Source organism: Neopsephotus bourkii, unplaced genomic scaffold, assembly GCF_033783945.1.
Source record: "Neopsephotus bourkii isolate Nb327-2 ecotype Australia unplaced genomic scaffold, CSIRO-AGI_Nbou_v1 NB_1630, whole genome shotgun sequence".
Classification (NCBI taxonomy): domain Eukaryota; kingdom Metazoa; phylum Chordata; class Aves; order Psittaciformes; family Psittacidae; genus Neopsephotus; species Neopsephotus bourkii.
Window position 1 is genome coordinate 3,134,287 of NW_026902105.1, and position 22,091 is coordinate 3,156,377.

Sequence of the window (22,091 nt, forward strand, 5' to 3'; positions counted from 1 at the left end):
TGCATTGAGAAGACATTTGCCAATTATCAAATAATTTTGGAATAGTTCAAATCTGCTAATAATTTGAGACATATACTGAAGATGGAGAGAGAACACTTCCCCTCAAATACTGTGTGTTGACATCTTGACTCTTGAGAGAGCTGCTGGCTCTGTACTGTCATCTGGGTTAGTGTGGTCTGGAATGCAAATAAGAACCAATGGAAATTCTAAGATTAGCACTCAGTTTAATTCACTTTATGATATATGTGGGTGTCAAGTAGTTAGCATTCATGCTGTTTTTATTTGAAAGATAGCAGCTCTACAGATGTTTTTTTTAATGTGTGTAACTAGAAATCTATATTTGAGACAAAACAATTTGCTAAGGTCTTCTCTCAACTGTTTTCTTCTCCTTTACTGTGAACACAGCTGAAGTGTCAGTACTGTATCTGTGCAATAGAGAAAGCAAAATTTTCAAATTCTTTTTATAGATCTGAGACTACCCCTTATTGTTCCTGTATTATTTGCTTTAGGAAAACCAGATAGTTCTGTGCGTTAATATTTAATCTCATCTTAATTCATAATCAAGTGTAATGTAAGAAGCATTGCTCATTGAGACTTCTGCACATATATTCTGCTTTTGGTTTTGGGCCATTAGGCTCTATGTTCTTTAAACTTAAAATTTCATACAAGTGTTTGACTCTGGACTTTCTAGGCAATATATTTAAAAAAAAAACACTACTGTAGCAGCATCAACAACTTTATTAAATTGATGCCAGCAACATCAATTACAACATGAATTGTAATAACAAGTAAATGTTTAGATTTTTTGGTTTATGGATGAAGGAAATCAGGATCCCAGACAAAAGATTTGTATTTCCAATCTTCTCAGCTTCAAGAAAAGCACTAGAAAAAGCTTCCATTGTAGTCTGTCCTCATCACCTAACTGAAGTGGTTAGGAGATAAGGAGAGCATAGAAAGTGACTGGGCGAAGGGCTGTAACTACTGACTTTTAACATTTTTAAATGAAAGTGCCATGGACTATTATATGCTTTATGTTAAACTCAGTGTTTCTAGGAGACATTAGGTGCATCCAGACTACTCCTGCAGATCAGATCTTGTGCTTGTAGGTCCATGGGTGGCAAAGTTGTGAATTTTGAGAGCGTTGGGTTTGAATAGATACTAAAACGTTTATCCGTGCCAAGGATGGCTGATTCTAAAAATCTGGATTTCCTCAAGCTTCACTAGAGAAGAACTAGCCACCTGTTTCATTTCAGACATCTAGGAGGTGAGTAGTGTGGTTTACAGGTCATTTTCATGGACGGAGACACCTCAATTCTGCCCCCATGATTTTGTGGCTGTGCATCCAAGGATGTAAAAGTAGAGGTCTGGTGACAGTGCTTGTTGCTTTACCTGTGACCAATGCATCTTTTGGGAAGAATGCCTTACGGTTTTGGCATAGTAGATTTTAGAAAGGAGCTTTTGCTTATGGCAGTCAGTTGAAGTATACAAAAGTTTGTATAAACTCCTATTAGGAGTTTGAAGGGCTAAGAATAATTTTCCTACTTCTGTTTTACTTGTTCTGTTCCCTCTTCTGTCCTGTTGTGTTCTGTTCTGTTCTATTCATGCTCTGTGACAGTGGGGCTAGGCCATAATCTTTGAGGAAATGTTTAGTACAAGGAGAGGATCTAACATCAGAAAGTGTTCACTGAGACTTGAGCTCTAACCTAACGATACTCACTCCTGAAAAAGGTCAAAAGGGACTGTCACTTGAACTATGTAGGCTTGCAGAGGAGTTGCAAGTTGTGAGTGTTTCATATGGCAGAGGTTCCAGATGACAAAGTGCAAGGTGTAAAAATTCTTTATTGTTGACAAGTAGACAAATCCAAGCTTGTTTTCAAGTGAAGCAGTGTACAGAATTATGAACTCTGCAAAGAAAAGTGTGATGAAAGCTTTAGGCTCTTCTAACATTATAGAATTTATTTGGTGCTTGTGCGAAGTGTTGAATGAATTCTTATAGTGACAGAAATAATGAAAATTAAAAATAGGTGATATTTAATATTCTACACTGCTATACAGCACTGTCCCCATCACTGATAATCAGATACGTCATCTGCAGCCTGTTGGTGATTTTAGCAAGCTAGTATCAATCGGAAATTGTTTCTAGTGAATAACTACTACTGGCATTGTTCTTGGAGGAGTTCTGAGAGGATAAGATTGAAAAGATATGGGAAGGTAAAAGGAAGATGTAGTCTGGAAGAAGCAGAGAATGGACATGCTGCTTGGGGTTTTTCAGTTGGTCTGTTGAGTAAATGGATGTTTGGGTTGGTTGGGGTTTTTTTGACCTGTCAGTCCACTTCTTTTAAGCAATTAGTAGCTGATTTTTGAAAGGATGGGAGAAAGCAATGCATATAATCAGGAGTATGCAATCTAGTAAAATACAAAGCAGTCTTTGTACCCAAAGAAAATAAAACTCATCATCATCATCATCATGGCTTGACTTCGCGAACGAAGATTTGGGAAGGGCATTTACCCACGCTTACTACAAGCGCGCTGATGACTAAGAAGGCCAATGTGGGATAGGCAAATCCGGCTACAAAAAACACAGCAGAAGGTCTCCTTGGGTGGAACAGGTGGGACACGATTCTTCCTGCGTTGTCTTTTCTCCTCGAGACTAGTTCTTCGTGAACTCTCAAAGGAGTCAGCGGCATTATGTATGGTGTGCCTCCAAGTCTCCCGATTGGAGGCCAAGGTGGACCACTGATGGTAGTCAATATGGCCAAGGCTAAGGTATTGTTTCAGGGAGTCCTTGTATCTCTTCTTTGGGGCACCTCTCTTGCGGCTACCGGTGGCAAGTTCACCGTAAAACACGATCTTGGGGAGGCGGTGATCCTTCATTCTAGAGATGTGCCCTGCCCAGCGCAGCTGCAGTTTCAGCAATGTGGCCTCGATGCTGGTGACCCCTGCCTGTTCAAGGACAGTGACATTAGGCACATAGTCAGTCCAATGGATGTTTAGAATTGTACGAAGGCAGCGCTGATGAAAGCGTTCCAGGAGTCGCAGGTGATGACGATAGATGACCCATGATTCAGACCCATATAAAAGAGTAGACAATACAATGGCTCTGTAGACACTGATCTTTGTACTTTTCTTCAGGTGTTTATTACACCAGACTCTTTTATGGAGTTTTCCAAAGGCTCTATATGCCTTTGCTATTCTGTTGTCTATCTCTCTGTCGATCGTAAAACTATATGTGTGTATATAGGCAGGGTTTAAGAATGTAGTTTCTTCAGTCCTTTGTGTCTAGAAAAAGGTATTTAAACCACAACAGTGTTAAAACTACATTTGATGTATTTCATGTAATATATCATTATTTCTGTCCGTTACTACCACATCTACTCCTGATCTCACCTTATTGAAAAGTCTATATTGAAAGAGTAGCAGGCATTAGCCTGTGGCTTGCTGATATATATCCAGAATCTCTGTCTATTCTCTGACCTTGAAAGATAAATATCTGTGCTGTACACTTGAAGGGTTCAGGCCTGTTGATCCACAAGGTCAATATTAGTTTAATTTCATATGGTCAAATCTATTTTTTCAATGGATTTTTTCATACTTTCTTTTCAAATTGTAGCTTGCCCTCCATGGGTGTCATAAAGTCAAGGAAGATTATTGCCAAATCCAGGGACTGAAGAATGTGTAGAGAGTGCTCAAGGAATGCGTCACAGTTATGTAATAATGGAAGCTGTTGTCCTCACATAACTGCGGTGTTGGACAGTGTACAGTGGGTGAGACAAAATTGTAAGAGAAAAGATTATTTCATAGGAGATATATTTTGAATTGGAGAGTCAAATTATGTCTCGACTTAGAAAACAGTATATAAAATGCTAGAAAAATAATTAAAAAAGTGGGTTTTGAAAATGTCTGCTAATGGACAATGTTTTTCGTTTAATGCTGCTAAACTAAAAATCTGCTGTGAGAGTTTAAGAGATACCAAGGGCTTGCAGCTGGAATTGAAGTTATTGAACATGTATTATTAGTAAAGATGCTAGATCCCCTTGAAAAAAGCACAAAGATTTCAAAGAGCATGCTCAGAAGTGTGTGCTGTGTTGCAATTTTGATCTTACTGTGTTTTGATGTCAGTTCCACATTTGAAAAAAAATTTGACCATGGTTGCTATAGAAAGGAAGGATGTTGATTGTAATCTGTTTATGTGAAGTGCTCAGATTTCATTTGTTTGGTTCAATAGAAAAATTCGTAATGAAGTAAAAGCTTTAAAAGTGTCCAATAAATACGTTTGGAAGTCATGTATGGGGAGGAATATAAGCATTAGCTGCATATTCAGTTTTCTTTGTCCAGTTGCCAGAGAAGCGATATTTATGCTGTCTAGCATGCAATTTAGGAGCATTGTCTGGGGGTGCTTCCTTCTCTCAGTTGACCGTATAGAGCTTTTAGGCTCTTAATGTTGGGGGATTTGAATTAAACATCCTAAGCTGCTAAGTGAAAAAAGCATGGAAATGTTTGAATTCTTCCCCCTTTCAAATCCACATGTCGAAATCTTGGTTAAACATAATATTATGATTAAGAAGTAGAATTGCGACTGTAATAGAAGTTTTTATTTTTATATTTCTTCATTTTGGAATATATCTGCTTGGGCTTTTTGAGTGTTGCTTTTTGGGTTTTTTTGTTTTTTTTTACTGGAACATTTCTTGGAATATAGATTTCTAAAGTGCTTTGGTGTATAGATTTCTAAAGTGCTGAAGAGGCAAAACCATGCTAGAAGACATTTTGCTGTGTACTACATGTTCAGTTTTCCCTTTCTCTAGTCAGTTTTGGAAAGTTTTGAGTGTGTCCACTCATTTAGTTCTTGTGTAGTCACTGACCCCTGGTTATAGAGGTATTCACTGGGCTATCAAATGGTGAAGGAGCTATTTTGGTGAGATTTAATTTTCTGTCCAGCATTAAGCATCCACTTATATTAAGAGCCTGCACTCGCTTTTTAGTTAGGTAGCAGAATATTCTTCATAGAGACATTCAGAACATCTATTTAGGAACCTTTTTGGGTTTTTAAGTATATAGGGAAGCTAGACCCTAACTTGATACTTAAGACCAATATCTTCAATTAAAGGATGCAAATATTTCTGTGAGTGTATGCCTGCATTTGTGGGTTTGGTTGAGAGGAATTGCATAGAACATTGGCTTGCTCACTGATAGGGTATTTGCCTAAAGACAATGGATTAATATGAATCAGTACTATAAAGACCTACTGTATGTATTAAGTAAATTTTACTCAAAAGTAAAATTCCTTAGTTTTTCTTCTGTAGTTTTTAGAGTTACGTTGTCTGCAGGCCCTGACAACATTGTAGTTTAATACGTATATTGCAGATTTTCTTTTAATCTATTAGGATATTGCATTTTAAATTACATGTTGCATGTTATAAATTCACATTGAACTTGATGATCTTAAAGGTCTTTTCCAACCTCCTTGGTTATATGATTCTATGATAGGTTGTAAATAAAAAAAAATCAAAGCACCTTCCATTACATTTTTGGCTGAATGTACTCCTGGAAATATTCTAACATGATACGCTATCTGAAGAACTGGAAACTGGTTATAGAACATTACTGATTCAATTTTATAAGTAAATGTTTGCAATACTTGGCATTCCCCATTTTTAATTCTAAATAGAAATAAGCACAGAATACAACTTAATATAAATATACAACAGGTATTTAAGGAAATCCTTTTAGGTTAAAGTAAGAACGTTCTCCTGCCCATATGATGCAGATTATAGGACTTCAGGGTAGTTGTTTTACAACATGTTGCACTCAGTTGTGCAAACTTATCTTTTTAGGGTCAAAGAAGAGCAAAAACCACAGCTGACACAGTAAGTAAAATATCTTAAAAATGCAATAGGCTTGACTTTTCTACCTTTGCCATGTTCTGCTTCCTGCACCTTTGTTGGTATTAGCTTTCACTAATACCTGATAGGCTGCAGTTAGTTTGCCATCTGCTTCCTGACTGGCTTGTAAGTAAGCTACCTGCAGCTTCTTACTTCATCCACGTGTTAGCTGGATGTAGGTACTTTCTGCCTGCTTGTGAACTGTAAAACTTTATTTCCTTTACATCCCTCGTGGCTGACTTAGTATTGTAGCTAACATTCCCATTGGCTCTAGCTTTTCTGCCTATATATTTCTATTAAAGTTGGATAAGAAAACATTTAAACTAGTGTGGTTTTATTGGTTATTCAGTCACATTATTTGCTTATTTAAACAGGTGGTTTCCCTTTAGTGGGATCACTGAGCTGGTAAATAACGTTCTTCAACCACAGCAAAAACAGCAAAATGAAAAGGAGCCCCAGACGTAAGTAAGCTGCTCTTGTTAGACTAAGTAATGTCTGTATAGCATTAAAACGTACTGGAGAGTATGTTTAAAATAATTGCCCATGTAGAACCTCCTGCTGAGGGCATTTTACAAGCTGACACCATTTGCTTTCTGACCCCTTGTTTCCAAAGGGAAAACTGGAAATCAGGTTGTACTCGCCATATCAGTAACTCAAATTATTACGTTAGAATACAAACTAAGGAGTTACTACTGCTACATTTGCCTTTTTATGCAAATGTTCCATACATGAAACTCCCAGTGAAGGGATGCATTTTCTGTGCATGAGGAGCTGGAATGATCAGACATGTTGTGTTATATATAGCATGTCTATGCATGTGCATGGTATTTGTGATACTGGTTATGCATAGAATGCTATACAAATCTACATAATATGTATGAAGAGCTTTTTAAGGACTAGGAAAATGTATTTTAATTTTTTTCATGCTTCTAAAATATCTGTAAAGTTTCAAAACTTTAGCAGATAAAAGGTGAAATCTTGGACCTGTCAAAGCTGAGGAAATTCTGACTTTAATGGGGCCAGTATTTCATCCATGGATCTTTTACAGTGCTAAACCAGTATGAGAACCTTGTGAAATATTTACTTTTCTTGCTGTCTGAAAGTATAACAGAAACTGGCAAAGCTAGGACATTCAGTCTTTGAGTAGAACTTAAACTATGGAGCTGAAAATATTCTTTTTCTTAAAGAGAAAAGAAATAATATTTATTATTCTAAATTTTAAAATTTTTAAAATGTGACTTCTGGTATTATTTAAGCTTTAAATAGTTAAGTTGCTGTCTTTACTTTCTTCTAAAGGGGAATGCCTTGTAAATTCACGTGATAGAAGAAATGTTTGCTTTTGAACCCATACATAACTGGTTTAAAACATGGATATAACTCGTTATTAATTATTTTCCAGACAGAATCAGTTTTAGTTTATTTTCAAATATGTATGTTTAAGTGGAGCTTCATACTTGCAGGATATAAAAGTTGTAAGTTATTTTTGAGAATACACTGCAAAATTTTCACAAAACTAAATGGAGAAATAAGCCATAAAATTGATATATTATTAAGAGCTCTGTTTCTGATATTCTCACTTAAATTCCTATATAATTGCATATAATATTAATAGTGAAGTTTTTAATTATCAGTTATCATTATATATTGGCAATATTACATTTTGTTCACAACACCTCGGTACCTCCTTTGTATTCCCAGTTTCCTTAACACAGCAGTTTGTTCTGCTTAGCAGTGCTGTACATATAAAGCATATGGCTTTGAAGAAACTGAAAATAATATATACTCAGTATATACAGTTGAGTCATAATTGCCCTAAAGTATTTATAAATAGTTGCTCTTATTGTGAAGGGTTTTTTTTGAACAGTGATCTCCTAGGGAACTACCTTAATTCAATTTTTTTAAATAATTAAGAAATGAGTTTAGGTGTATACTCCTTGAATTTACAGATGGCACAAGGCTGGGAGGAGTATAACATCTAATAGTAGGATTATATTCCAAAATTATGCTGAAAAATCAAGCTATGGTTATGATATTATGATACCATTCAAAAGGATAAATGCAAGGTAGTGAAATTCTGTAGGGATAATTTATATGGTTGAGACAGGATAGAGAAAAATTGTGTAGGTAGAAGTTTGTGGCAGAGAATCTGGGAGCCATAATAGTATAGAAGTTGAGGAGGAGTCAACATTGTGAAGGATATAAATACCACACTGGAATGTATAGACACTAGCCTGGAAGTGCCATGAAGAAGTTTTCATCCTGCTAAACTTTGGTAAGGTCCCACCTGGAACACCATCCTTCAAAAATGATGTGGAGCAGCTGAAATTCAGTGGAGAGTAATAAGAATGAGTAAACAGATGCCTAAGAAATGTGGCATGTATAAGGAAAGATTGAAACGTATGAGATGATTTAGCATCTGGAAGAGAAAATCCCAGGGGATGAAGGAGATGGGCAAATATTAAATTATGCAGAGAGTTGCTGAAAAATGAGAAGTTATAATATCTTGTCCATGCCTCTGGTGATGAAACACCGGAGGCACGAAGGAAGGTAAGTTGCATCAGGGAGGATTCAGCTAGGTAGGGAAAACTTAAGATGCTTGTACAGTTTGCCTAGGGCTTGTGTGGAAGCTATATTAGTGAAGATTTCTAGGAGCAGTTTAGCAAGTATCTGTTAGAACATATACAAGTGTAGCTTTTCCTGTGCTGGGACAAATGACTTTTTAAAGCGTCTTCAAACACTGTTTATTTGTGATAACTTCATTAATTTATTTGTTTTTTTTCATTAATTTATTAATGAACATGAGTAATTTTTTTATTATTGTAGACATTGAAGGAGAGAACTGATCAGAAATGCTAACCTCTTTATTTAGTTGTTTGTCTGGGTTTAATGGCTTGCTGAAAAGTTTTGTACCTGGCAATATTATGGGACACTGGGAACACTGTGGAACTCTGTATGTCTGAAGGAATTATTACCACTATCCATACATATTGAGGCATTTCCATTAGAAATCACTATCAGTATCTGAGTCTGTAAAGGATTTCAGCCCAACTTGGCTGATGAAAATAACTTAGAGTTAATCTGGGAAGGACAAAATGTGGTGGGCGAAGGCAGAGAAGGAATCATAGTGGTGGTTGAAAACATAAGGTATCATGTTACAAATTTCAGTTTTGCTCTAGTGAAAGTATTTTTGAAGAATCATTGACCACATATCCTTATGGGCAAAGGCAGGATTAGTCTGACACCCTTGGACATGGATTCTGTATGACAAAATCACAGAATGGTTGACTTTTGAAGGGACTTCTGGAGATCATCTCGTCCAACCCACCTGGGTCAAGCTGGGTCACCTATAGCTGGTTGTCCAGGACCATGTCCAGATGGCTATTTAATATCTCCAGGGATGGAGACTCCACAGCTTCTCTGGACTAGCAATACACATGCTGGTGCTCGGTCACTCCTCCTTACCCTTCTTCAAGGTGGGAGTGACATTTGCTTTCCTCCAGTCATCAGGTATCTCTCCCAAAGATTATTGAGAATGGTCTTGAAGATCTGGTCTTTCTTGATAAAGAATACTTACATCTCCAGCTCCTGTGTACTTCATCATGAGTTTTATCTGCAGTGTTTAAGAAATTTCCATGTTGTCATCCTTACAGAGTAGAAATACTTAGCTGCCCCCTGAAACAACTGTTCTTGATGCTTAGCAATTAGCCTGTCAATTTTTATTTCTTCAGATTCATATGGCATATATTTTGTAAAAGATACATTCAGATTGTTCCTCACTGGGATTTGGTGGTGTCCCTTCTGCCTAAGGGTTTGACTTGTATGAATCTTGGAACATTATGTAATGGTATTAAGCTCCAATCAAAATAAAGGAATCTCATGCTAAGAGGCACTAAAGATTCATCTAGTCTAATACTGTGTATTGACAGTGCCCAGCAATGGGTATTTAAAAATGCACATGAGGAGGAGGGCATGTATAGGCTAATTCTTATATAGCCACTTCAGGTATTTTAATGGATTCCTGAGGCAAAGGCTGCATGCAGATTGCTGCATTTATTTAATGAGCATTAGGAATCTATCTTCCATAAATATTTTCAGTGCCATTTTAAACCCATTTATATTTTTGGCTTCAGAACTTGGTGAGAATGTATTCTACAATTTAATTATCTGATATATAGAGAAGTTGTTTGGTTTAAACATGCTTACTGGGGAGTCCTAGTCTAGTGTTGTGTAATTCCTTATACTCCATGTCTATACTATGCTTAGCCTTTACAGATTTCTATTATATTCCACGCAGCCTGTTATATTTTATAAAATCATCTTTTTAAGCTGAAGAATCAGAATTTCTCCTTCTATGAAAGGCAGTCTGTGCTTCTGTTCGTCTGTGTTGTCTCCTTTTAAAAATTCTATTAGACTTTTAGAGTTAAGGGTGACAAGCATCTCTCACAGTATGCAAGATGTGAGAATTTAGTAATTTTATACAGTGGCTTAGGAAAGTTTCTAATGATTGCTGCTTAAAGATATCCAGATACTGAAAAGATGGTTGGTTTTTTTTTTTTCCCCTTTTCCTTGAACAATTTAGTTGGTGTTCAGGGTGGAAGAGTCTCTAGTTAATTTGGTTTTGTTAAGAACTGTAAGACGGCTATCAAATACCTTTTGTACCTAAAATAGTTTAAAATAAAGAGATTAAAATATTTAATTGCCTCTTAGTACATTCACTAGACTAATTCTAGGAGAGGTTAAAGAATGTACATTGCTTAGCACAACATAGGGGTATTTTACTGCTAAAAGAAGTAGCTTGTTAATAAATAGATCTTAAGGTACTTTCCAACCCTAACCATTTTTATTCCATTCCATCCCATTCCAGTCTAGTCTAGTTTAATCCATCCTAATCTAATCTTTTCTACTCTATTCTATTCTATGCCATGCCATGCAATGCCATGCCGTATATTTATATGTTTTTCTGGAAGCTATGTTGTCATTGTAGGGAAATGAAGATTGAAAATTACTGTAAAATGATACTTAGTAAAACCTTTTCCTGCATATTTTTATGTAAACAACTATTTTTTCTATTGGTAGAACACTCTGGCAAACTATTAAATATTTTCAGTAAAATGCCTTCTCCTGTAGAAGAAATATATATATTTTTTTCAATAGAGTTCCATAAACAGCTATAAAGGAAAGAAATTAGCCATCAAGAGGGCTTGATTTTTTACATTTTAATTCTTTTGCTCTTTGAAATGTCAAGTAATACTGAATTTTATCAATACATACTATGTCTCTGTGTCCACACACATAGTTTTGTTAACATGCCCTGTCCTGTTGCTAGAAACTCACTCTAGACATACTGGAAGAGTTTTCAGTATTTGCATATGTGTACTGTAAAGAGCAGGTACTGTATTTACAGAGAAGACTGTGTCATGATTCCACATGGCCTTTAAGGCACACTGCATGAACTTGTAAAGAAGAGCAGAATATATTGTAAGATCCAATACGTACAACTTTTTTTTTTTTTAGGATGCAAATTTGGTCTTACGAGTCCCCAGATTCAGCATTTGAGCAATATAACTTAGATTAGGTATGTGGTTTTCTTCATAAAATTAGAAATGTCTGTTAAGGACATATTACTGGATATTTTAGTCAGTGTTTGAATTCAAATAAATTGCTCCATTTATAAGACTCTCTAATGAATCCTATTTAAAATAGATTGGCATTTCGCAAATAGAGATCATAGATCAATGGATCATTATTTTGTATTCTAAATTTGCTGTGTAAGCAATATGTCTGCTAACCATTAGGTAGCTTTGAATTTCTTCAGATTATCTATCCCAAGCGTAATAGCAAGCACACACAAACAATTATTTAATAAGATTTATACTATATACAGTCAGCAGATTTATTTGCAGTCTGTGTAGTTCCTGTTCAGTATTGTTTTTTAACAGAACCTGTTGAAAATAACACACTCCACTTGAAGGAATATTTTTCTGAAAGAGAAAAAATATGTTTTGTAGACAGTACACTTGTGAAATTGGAGTCATGAAAAGTCTAGCACTCTACTGTGTTTATTTTCTTAGGCAGTAAGATGGAAAGAAAACAGAGAGTGAGCTAAAAATAAATGTATAATTTGCAGTATAAATAAAAGAAGCAGGGAGATTGTAGTTATTTTGAAGTAAAATAGAAATCCACAAAATACCTTCTTAATTAGAAGACTGTTTTGTCTACGTAATAAATATGAGGAACCTAATCAACTTCCATTGTGGGATTCTGATGACTGATAATGGCTCTTACTGTTATAAGACTACTAAATTTACCATTTGCACCGTAACATTATGTTTGCCTGGCTTGTAAAGATGCCCTGGATTTTTATTTTTTAAGATTTTTTTCTCATAAATAAGTCTTTCTTTCATTCAATATTATGGTTGTATCGTTCAGAGTGTTAACGAGGCCAGGCTAGTAATCATGAATATGGTGGAACTCAGTTTTATCAGAAGTCAAAGATAAACATGTTATGGAAAGGTAAATACGAGATATATATATATTCAACTTAGAATCCAAATGATCTGTTTTAATAATAAAACATACACAGATTCGTAATTCTGCAGACAGACCCACAGAATTTTACAGCTGAAAGAGAATGGATTTCACATTTTTGATAAATTAAGAGATCTTAATGCTAAGGGATTAAAAAATACTCAGGGACAATGTGTGGAAGCTATGTGTTTAAGAAAATGTCTGTTTGTGAAGGAAAAAAGTAATCTTTAAACAAAAATCAGATAGTATGATACAATGAAGAATTCCTCGAGGATCTCATGTTAAAAAAACCGCTTGCAAGACACAATCAAAAATAGTTAGCTGGCCAGCAGTTAGCATTTTGGGCAAGGAAAAGGTGAAAAGATCCCTCCAAACTGAGATAATAAAAGTGTACGAACTTTAGTAAAAAAATTGGACAAAACAGTATCAAAGGTTAATAACTGTTTTTTTTTTGTAAGGTAGGGTTGGAATGGAGGTATATCTGGTGTAAATAAACCCATTGCTATCTAGACAATAGACTGCAGTATGTTGTAACCGTTACAGCAGTTCATAAAAGTGTTGTGTTAGAATATTTCTATTACAATTCTTGAAATTTCAGAGTTTGTGGATGTCATGGGCTGTGATGCTACTAATGTGCTGACAGCATCCTGCTTTGAACTGCTTTCCAAAAGAAATGGACAGTACCCCTGGAGGGATGACAGGTTGTCTGAATGAGATAAGCAAATAGATTTAGAAAATGCTGACTTAAGCTTAAACAAGATAGAAGTGATACTCTGACTATAAGAAGAGGAAAGCATGTTAAGCATGCAGCTGAATCAGTGATCTCAGTCTCCAGTGGCACCTGTCTTCATGGCAGTGTTAAAAGGGGTTCTTGCAAAATATAGAGGCTGTCCAGTTATTTTGCCCTGACTGTAACCAAAATGGATATTTTATTTTATTTTATTTTCTCTTTTCCAAAGAATTGAGCATTTCTTGCTGTGAAGGAGAGATTTCATGCTGTGAAGTGATGCTAAAGATCATACAGCAAGTTCAATTTGTATGATGTTTATCTAATCTTGTCTTAGGAAGGTCAAGACTTCTAGAGAGGATTGTATCACAGCTGCTGCACTTCCCTGGCTATGCATTATTGTCAATAATTTAAAGTTTTTCTCTTTAAAATGGCAGGGCAAACAATATTTTGTGGGTAAAAGTGACGGGAACCTTATTTTTCTTGCAATATTACTAGTTCCAGGACTTCTATTTTTATCAGAAATTATTCCCAAAAGTGGCATAAGATGGTTTTGGCTAGCCAGATTCAATTTGAGCCTTGTTTTCCTGATATTTGTGACCATTTTAGTTATGTGTGTAGCAACGTGGCTATTTGGTATAGTTCCTGTCCCATCTCTGTTGCTAAGCGAGCAACTTCCCTCAAGTTCATATGTCTGAAGGTTGTGAACATCCATTACTTATATTTTTGATTCTCTCCTTCAACATGCTTCTATTTTCCCATGCAATTTTCAGTCCATGAGAGATGCCTGCTCCTTTATTTTCTTTTTTTTTGTATCTTTCAGGGAGTAAGCTGGCAAAGGGTTTTTTCCTGTTTTGCTGAGGCAATCTGACTAAACCTTCCTGGAAATTCCAAAAATCTTCAGTTTTTACAAAGGGCAGGCTAACTTTCAGGGTAGACCATATGTGGAAATGTAGGTAATTATTAATTGTTGAAAATACAGATTGACTTATCTGGGTATCTAGATTTTTATTTAGAAGTGAGTATTCAGGGCATCCATAGCTGCTGCTATGTATTAAGTATTTTTAATAGATTATGTCTTAATTTTATTTTGCGATTTTTTAATTTTTAAATGTTCATGTTGTATATTTTTTTATTAATGTTGATTTTGATAGGAAAAACCAAGGTTGCAGAAGTAGCATTTTAATAACTGGGATTTTTTAGAACCAATGGAATATTGTTATAAACAACAAATTCTTAGCTTTCTGATAGAGCTTCTATTTTGCTAAAATATTCAATAGTATTCAGATATTCAAATAGTTAATGAAGATGACTTGGCAGAGACTAAGCAAAGGAAAACAAAATGAAAATGTCTTCTGGTTCTTCTGTTTTGTTTGCAGGTCGACACAAACAATACAAAAAATGTTGAAACTAGGTAGTGACTTGAGTAGAACTGATATGTATGTATGTATGTAGCTATCTCTTCCCTAAAAAGATGCTTCTGAGTCATGCTGCTACACTAGTAGTACTTAAATTTAGAATATGTTCAGGAAGCACTCACACAAGACAGTAGAGATATGGGTGTTTACACCATCTGGGTGTCTATGTCACTTGGGAAATATATTTATGGCACAGCTAACAGGCTCATTTTGGCATTACAGCTTCTGTTTTCACAAGAAAACTGCTGATTTGAGTTCACTGTTGTGTCAGCTTCTGCAAGTAGGCTCACCTGGTATTATAGGGTAAGAGCTACTTTACCATGGGATGGTTCTCTAGTCTTTTTGCATGAGGCTGTAGATTAGAACAGTCCTTCAGTACCTTGCCTCAGTTTCTTTATCACCTTCTTTTTACCTCTTTCATCCTTTTATCATTTTACCTGACTTTTACCAAAGTGGAGTATAAAAACCAAGAATGTTGAGTATCAAACATGAGTAAGGGTAGGAATAATGTAGATATAGTAACTCGTTTAGTCTTTGCAGAGCAGTAACTTTCTCACAGAGCAATCCCTGTTTGTCTGTTTTCCATATAAACTGATAGTAAGAAAGCACTAACATTCTTTTATTTTTGCTGTATGTGTTACCAAGTTATTGGAAAGTTTCTGGAAATGAATAGGAGACATTTTTAAGTTATTGATGAATTGGAAAAATAGTTGACCAAGAATTTAAAGTCAGAGATGTATAAAAGGTTATTTAGAAGTCAAAATAACATTTCCTGAAACAGGGAGTGACTTTACTGAAGACTTTAAATTACATGTATCAAATACATCAGACTTTTTAAATCAGTAGTGACTGATGTAATAAAAAAGGATTTCAAAGGGGAATTTTAATGAATAGTAATTTAGAGACATAAAAGATTCTAAATATTTTATTTTGTGTCAGGGGTAGAGATGTTAAAACATGAAAAGAGCATAATGAACAAGGCTGAATAAATATTTAGGAGAGAAGGAGAGATTTAGTGATTATGGTTGAATCAATTATAACATTGTAACTGCATAACTACCGCAAACAGTTGGAGCCAATCGTTAAAAAAGAGAGAATCAAGTTCATAAACTAATAACCAATTTCAGAGCCAGGAAGTAGGTTCTAAACCAGTTAATGACAGTAACTCTAAAAGTGTTTGTGAGTACCTTTTAACTCCATTGGGTTTCTTTGGTACTGAAAGACATTTGGCACTTCACAGAGGCTGCTTGTGCAGTTGAAGCCCAACATTTTAATGTTTGCTATCAAATACAAGTACTGAGAGTAGTTTGTACCTGTGCAAATGACTTCTACACAGGACTCAGCTGTGGGTGGTGCTGAATGCTACTACGAAGTATTGAGCACTTCCAGCTGCTAATGACACCAGTGGAAACCATGGTTTTAGCATTTTCATGCTAAGTTTCACACAGCAGTAGTATTTTTTCTTACTTGCAAGTTAAAAGCAGAACCAGATCTGTCAGTCATCAGTATCTGGGGAATTCATGTCCCTTGGAGTCAGGAAATAAAATTATGCTTGCTGGAAATACGGTTAGGCCTCCCAGCTGCAGAGCTTTTCAGGAGAAAGTTCACATGTTGGCTACAAGCTTCTAAATTCACAACTCCTTTCAATAACATTTCTGTGTAATTGATAGCTATGAATCAGTATTGTGTTTGTCTTTCGAAGAGTTGGTTCTCTCAGTTACATGCTTTTATTTTGATGTATTTTGTTTGGTTCATTTTGTAACATGTTTCAGAGTGAGTGAAGGTGAATAAGGTATTCTTTTCACTGTTATCCTTCAATAAGGAATAGTTGGAGTATTTGCCAAATTAATTAGATAAAAATAAAATACAGTATTCATGCCTTAATTGAAGACTTGTGGAGGGGCAGCAAGGCTAAGGGAAATGTCTGTTTATCCTCCCTTATTTAAAGCAGGAAAGGACTAGACTGATTTAGAAAGGCTGACTACAGGATGTGGAGCTCTGCCGTGTTTACCTAGGGAAAACATACTAGATGAGACAGTTGCCTTGTGTCAACCAGATGCAGATTTTTGTGATGTGGTAGTCCTCACTCTAGTTCTGGTTTTAGAAATTTGAGAATGACTGAACAAATATCCAAAACTTTTCAGGTATGTTCCAAAAGGAGCATGCTCCTCAAAACATTCATATCATGAAACCTGCAGCCAGATCTTCTGTTTCAGGGATGAATATATAGTTTTAATTTTTCAATGTAATCATTCCCATTTGCTTTTAGTTGGGTGCTCATGGGTGGCTTTCTGTGATCATAGTAAAAATAATACTGAAGAGGGAAATTCACTTATCTCTTCTGAAAGATATTTTTCTTATTATGTTGGGTATAGAGAGAAATTTGAAGTAAATTCATAGTGATGTGGCTCCTGGAGTATCTTGGACTCAGAACAAACAGACAGATGGTGCCAGGGTGAGTCGATCAGAAGCCTGGGGTGAGGATGAGTACTACTGGGTACAAAGTCTCATCTATGAATAACATTAACAGACGGTGAAGATGATCACAGAGAAAAAAAAAAAAAGAACCAACCAAAAAAAACCCCAACAAAACAATGCAGTCTCACAGAAAGACAGATCCAGTTTTTATTGTGGCCTTTTGGGAATTTTGATCTGTCACAAGCATGAGTCAAAGATTCCAAAATTTGAAAGCTTGTCAATAATTTAAGCTATTCATTCTACATGTAACCTTTTTCTCATCCTTTAGGAAGCTTTGTGTCCATTTATTCCGTTTCCACAGATGATGACTAAGGATAATTATTTTCTAGGAAAGGGATACTCTTGGATCAATGCAAGGGTATTCGGCAGAGAGAACTTGGGTTCTGCCAATAGGAACACAGTCAGCCTTCTCATCTCAGGTGTAATTTGTCCATGGTCACAGACTGTGTTAGAAACCAGTTTTGGAACAGTTGTGGACCACTCCTCCTCCTCCAGTTATGTACCTAAGAGCAAAGCATGTTTTATTGTTTCTAGTGCAGTGTTCACCAACAGGGAGAAAACTAACATTTGTATGACAAAAATCTGATTAACAGGTGACTTCAGAAACAGCAGAATGTGTTCTGTTTCAATATTAAATGTGTATTCATAGAACCATAGAATGGTTAGGGTTGGGAAGGACCTTAAGATCATCTAGTTCCATCCCCCCTGCCACGGGTAGGAATGCCCCACGATAGACCATGTTTCCCAAGGCTCTGTCCAACCTGGCCTTGAACGCTGCCAGGGATGGAGCATTTATCACATTGTTTATCACTTCTGTTCCAGAGCCTCACCACCCTCACAGTAAAGAACTTCTTCCTTATATCTAACCAAAACTTCCCCTGTTTAGGTTTAAACCCATTGCCCTTTGTCTTATTGCTACAGTCCCTGATGAAAAGTTCCTCCCTAGCATCCTTATAGGCCCCCTTCAGATACTGGAAGGCTGCTATGAGGGGTCCATGCAGCCTTCTGTTCTCCAGGCTGAAGAGCCCCAGCTTTCTTAGCCTGTCTTCATCGAAAGGTGCTTAAACCACCTTATCATCCTCTTTGTTGGTGAGCACGAGGTCAAGCATGGCACTTCTTGTTGGGTCCTCTGTCACTTGCATGAAGAAGCTGTCTTCCACATAATCAAGGAATCTCCTGGATTGCTTGTGCAGGGCCATACCGTCCCTCCAACAGATACCAAGGTTGTTGCAGTCCTTCATGAGGACAAGGGCCTGTGAGTGCAAGGCTGCTCCTACTGTCTGTGGAAGGCTTCATTCATACAGTCCTCCTGATCAGGTAGTAGCCTGTAGCAGACCCCCGTAGTAATGTCTGCCACTGCAGTTTTCCCTTTGTTCCTAACCTACAAGCTCCCTGTTGGTTCATCACCTGTCCCCAGACAAGTTCCATACTCTCCAGACTATCATTGACATAAATAACTACACCTCATCCCCATCTGCCTGGTCTGTCTTTCCTAAAGAGCCTATAAACTTCCATTACAACACTGCAGTCATAGGAGCCATCCCACCGTGTTTCTGTGATTCCAATAATATCATATCACCATAGGTGCTCACGCATCTCTAATTCCTCTTGTTTATTCCCCATACTATGGGCATTTGTATAGATGCATCTGAGCCATGCTCTGAATAAATCCAACTTATTGGCTGGGGTGCCTGGAATAGGTTTGCATTGCTCCGAGCAGTCAATACAGGTACTGGCATCTAACTGGTACTTTTGGGATGGACCAGTGCTCCCCTCCCCCAACAAATCTAGTTTAAAAGTGCCTTGACCAGCCTGGTAAGTCTCCTACCAAAGCACCTCTTCCCCTTCTTTCTCAGACTGGCCCCATACCCTCCAGTAGACTGGGCTTCCCAAAGCAAGTCCCACGGTCTAAATAACCAAACCCATGACTATGGCACCACACCTCTAACTATTTGTTAACCTGCCAGATCTGCCTAACCCTTTTAAGGTCTCACCTTTGACCTGGAGGTGCTCCCATTTGACCGTGACAGTCCTTCCCTTTGACTGTGATGTGTAAGATAAGAAGTATATTTCAGCCGTATTTCATCATACATAGTGATAATGCTGCATTCTTTAAGTATACATATCGAATCTCTTAAGAAAATGTTATGCTATCTGTTCTGTTAGAAACTGTTCCCTAAAAGATTTACTAATGACTTTGCGGCTCCCTGTGTACATTTCTTGGCTATTACAATGTTAATTACCTATGTGCACTAAATAAATATTCTTTTTTTTGGTTAAACACATAACATCGATGAGTTCTGATAATCCTAGGTTCACAACTTCATCTCCTCTGGTGATTTGTTCATGTATTGGCTGTTACATCCTAGTCAATGCCTTTGCTTTTTCTTTTGACTCTACCTTTAGAGGCCAGGGAAAGATGAAAGAGAGGCGTATACATATCTAATCAGCATATATATAATCAGCTTCTTTTTGAGGTGTCTGTACTTAAATATTTTACTTCCAATGCTGGAAACATGTTAGAAAGATCCTATTGTAACAGCTTAGTTATGTTAGCAGAAAGAAGAATTGGAAATGTATCAGTATTGTGTTGTGTTTGATTAATAATTTCTGGTCAATCCTGGATACAAAAAACAGGTAAAATAAGAATGGCAATTGATTTTGGACATCTGTATTTTCTTCAGGTGGAGTCAGCCATGTTCTACAGTAGGAATGATAATATATATTTTTTTCTTCAAATCATATTCCACAATGTTTTTGATTGAGGATATTAGATTTGTTCAAAGGCCATGGTAGTCACGGATACCTTCAGAAGACCGGACAAAGGGATAACAACACTATAAAGTAAGGTTTTCCTTCTACTAGAATCTGCCAAGTCTGAACATCTGTGCTGGACTGAACCCACTCAAGGGTTAGGTCTGCTGACCTTCCTATTAAAAAAAAAAGGACTTCTCAGGCTTCTCAGCAATTTACATGATCACATAACAATATACTAATCTATAAGCCCTGCTCAACAATATGAAAAAAACAGAATGCATGAACATGGGAGCTATTAGATGGAAAAAGGTTGATGAAAAACAGCTAAGACTTATTCTACTTGTTTAAGTGCAATAATGCTCAAACAACTGTGAGCAGAATCTGTTTATAGTTACTATTTTTCCAAACATAAGTACTCCAGGAGAAGACTTTAATAAACTGCTATAAAAATCTTGCAGAAAAGGTATAAAAGAGTAAGAGTATATCATAGGGAAATAGCGATCTCTGTGATAGTTCTTGGATTTTGAGTATCAAAGTGTCCTTGCTCTCTCTGCTAGTTTACAGGGTCTGCTCTCACTGCATACTTCCACTCTAGGGTATTGTGAACAGCAGAGCATGATTAGCCATCCTGTTGGTAGCCCAACATTATTCTCTTACAACCCTCATTTATGCCTAGTAGCTCTGGGCTTTTAATGGTTAATTAATAACCTTTAATTAAGAGGTTAAAAGGTTTACATATAGGATTGAATTCTGATTGTCTCTTTGGCACTGATTTTATGGGGTGGTTTTGCAGAGCTCCAATTATTTTGGAAACTCAAGCAGTATCTCTCAAAAATAGTATTCTATTAATTACTATTTCTACAATTTTTGAGACACAAATCTCTTTTCAGCCATCATCAAATAGTAGTTATTTAAAATGCAGAAATACTGCTGCAACCTAAATTGACATTATTTTTTTTTTTTTTTCTTTACTTCTGAGAAGTAAAATTTGAATTCAGGGCACTTTTCTAATAAAGGAAAGGTGTGAAGGCATGGGCTTAGGTGTAATTAGTACAGGGATAATGGTTACACACTTAGTTCATGTGAGCTCCTTCCTCATAAAAATAGCTTTTATTATATCAATTTCCATTTCAAGACACATTTCTTTTGTTTGTTCCTAGAAGAGTTTACATTGGCATGGTGAAAATAATCTGGTTTTGCCCTACTTCCTGCTAATTTTAAAATACGAACAGTATGGAAAATTACAGGCTTCTGAGAATTGGGAAACTTTCAAGAGGATCTCCTCTTGTAGTGGTGCTAGCAAATATGGCTCTACTGGTGGTACTTTCGCAGTAAGAATCTTGATACAGTCAAAACCAAGATGCACCACAACTAATTACTACCACCAGTTCTAGTGGTGATAATTCAGCATCAAGAATGTTGATGTAGATGAAGTTAAGACAACCGTATGTCGAGAGCAGTTGGGACTTGCTTACAAGAGGTTTCCTAGTATTGCTCAAATTTATTTCCTGTTTGTTAAAAAAGGAAAGTCATCAAGAGAGGAACAAGCCTGTCACAGGTGTAAAAAGATAGGGGTTTCTTAATAATTGAAAATGCTCATGAATATTGTAAACAATGTGGAATGAACTTGCTCTAATCATGATACTGTAATGTCAGGAGGTGTTACATTTCGGAGCAAAGACAGTCTGACCTATTATTTAGCATGTACTTATTTTGGCTGCATGTATTATTGTTTAATGAAAAAGTAATTTTACCTTTAATAGTAAGGATAAAAAAGTTTAACACAGTAACTTATTTTGGGCATTTCTAAAACTACAGGTGTGAAGTCAGTGGCTTCCTTTTGTAAGTCAACTGATGATGCAAATAAAGTAACCTGAGTGACTGTGAGAAATACTATCTCTGCAGAGATGCCCTTTATAAATGTAATAATGTTACAATTTGCTTAATTGCCAGCAGCTGAATTAGCGACTTTTTAAGGTACATTTGGTAAATATTGCGTACCTTTAAACTGAAATTTAGTATAAAGTAAAAAAAAGTATTATTTATGACAAGTTAAATATAAGCTAAACTGTAAAACTTTCTGTGAATGAATTATTTGGATAGAACAGTAATTTGTGTACTTTTGCTACATATACCAGATATTTGCTAATATACCAGATTATTTTCATCATGCCAATGTAAACTCTTTTAATAATGAGGCTGTTTAATAACTAAAGGTCTGGTAATTAAAAAGTATATAGGCATTGCCATTTTTATAAAAAATGGATATTTATTTGAATACCTAACACAAAGAGCATCAGAAAA

General features: G+C 36.2%; 1 protein-coding gene across 46 annotated transcripts in view; it reads left to right on the plus strand.

Moving 5' to 3' along the window:
* Nucleotides 1-22,091, plus strand: part of RIMS2 (regulating synaptic membrane exocytosis 2) — a 448,541-nt gene that overhangs the window by 54,700 nt on the left and 371,750 nt on the right. For 38 of the 46 annotated variants that reach the window (XM_061373344.1, XM_061373350.1, XM_061373349.1 and 35 more), the window contains exons 2-3: nucleotides 5,832-5,864; nucleotides 6,254-6,340. The exons of 7 other annotated variants lie outside the window; for them this stretch is intronic. In XM_061373344.1, the coding sequence (XP_061229328.1) occupies nucleotides 5,832-5,864; nucleotides 6,254-6,340 (120 nt within the window). The remainder of the gene's footprint in view (nucleotides 1-5,831; nucleotides 5,865-6,253; nucleotides 6,341-22,091) is intronic. One more of the 46 variants, XM_061373308.1, reaches the window with a different exon arrangement.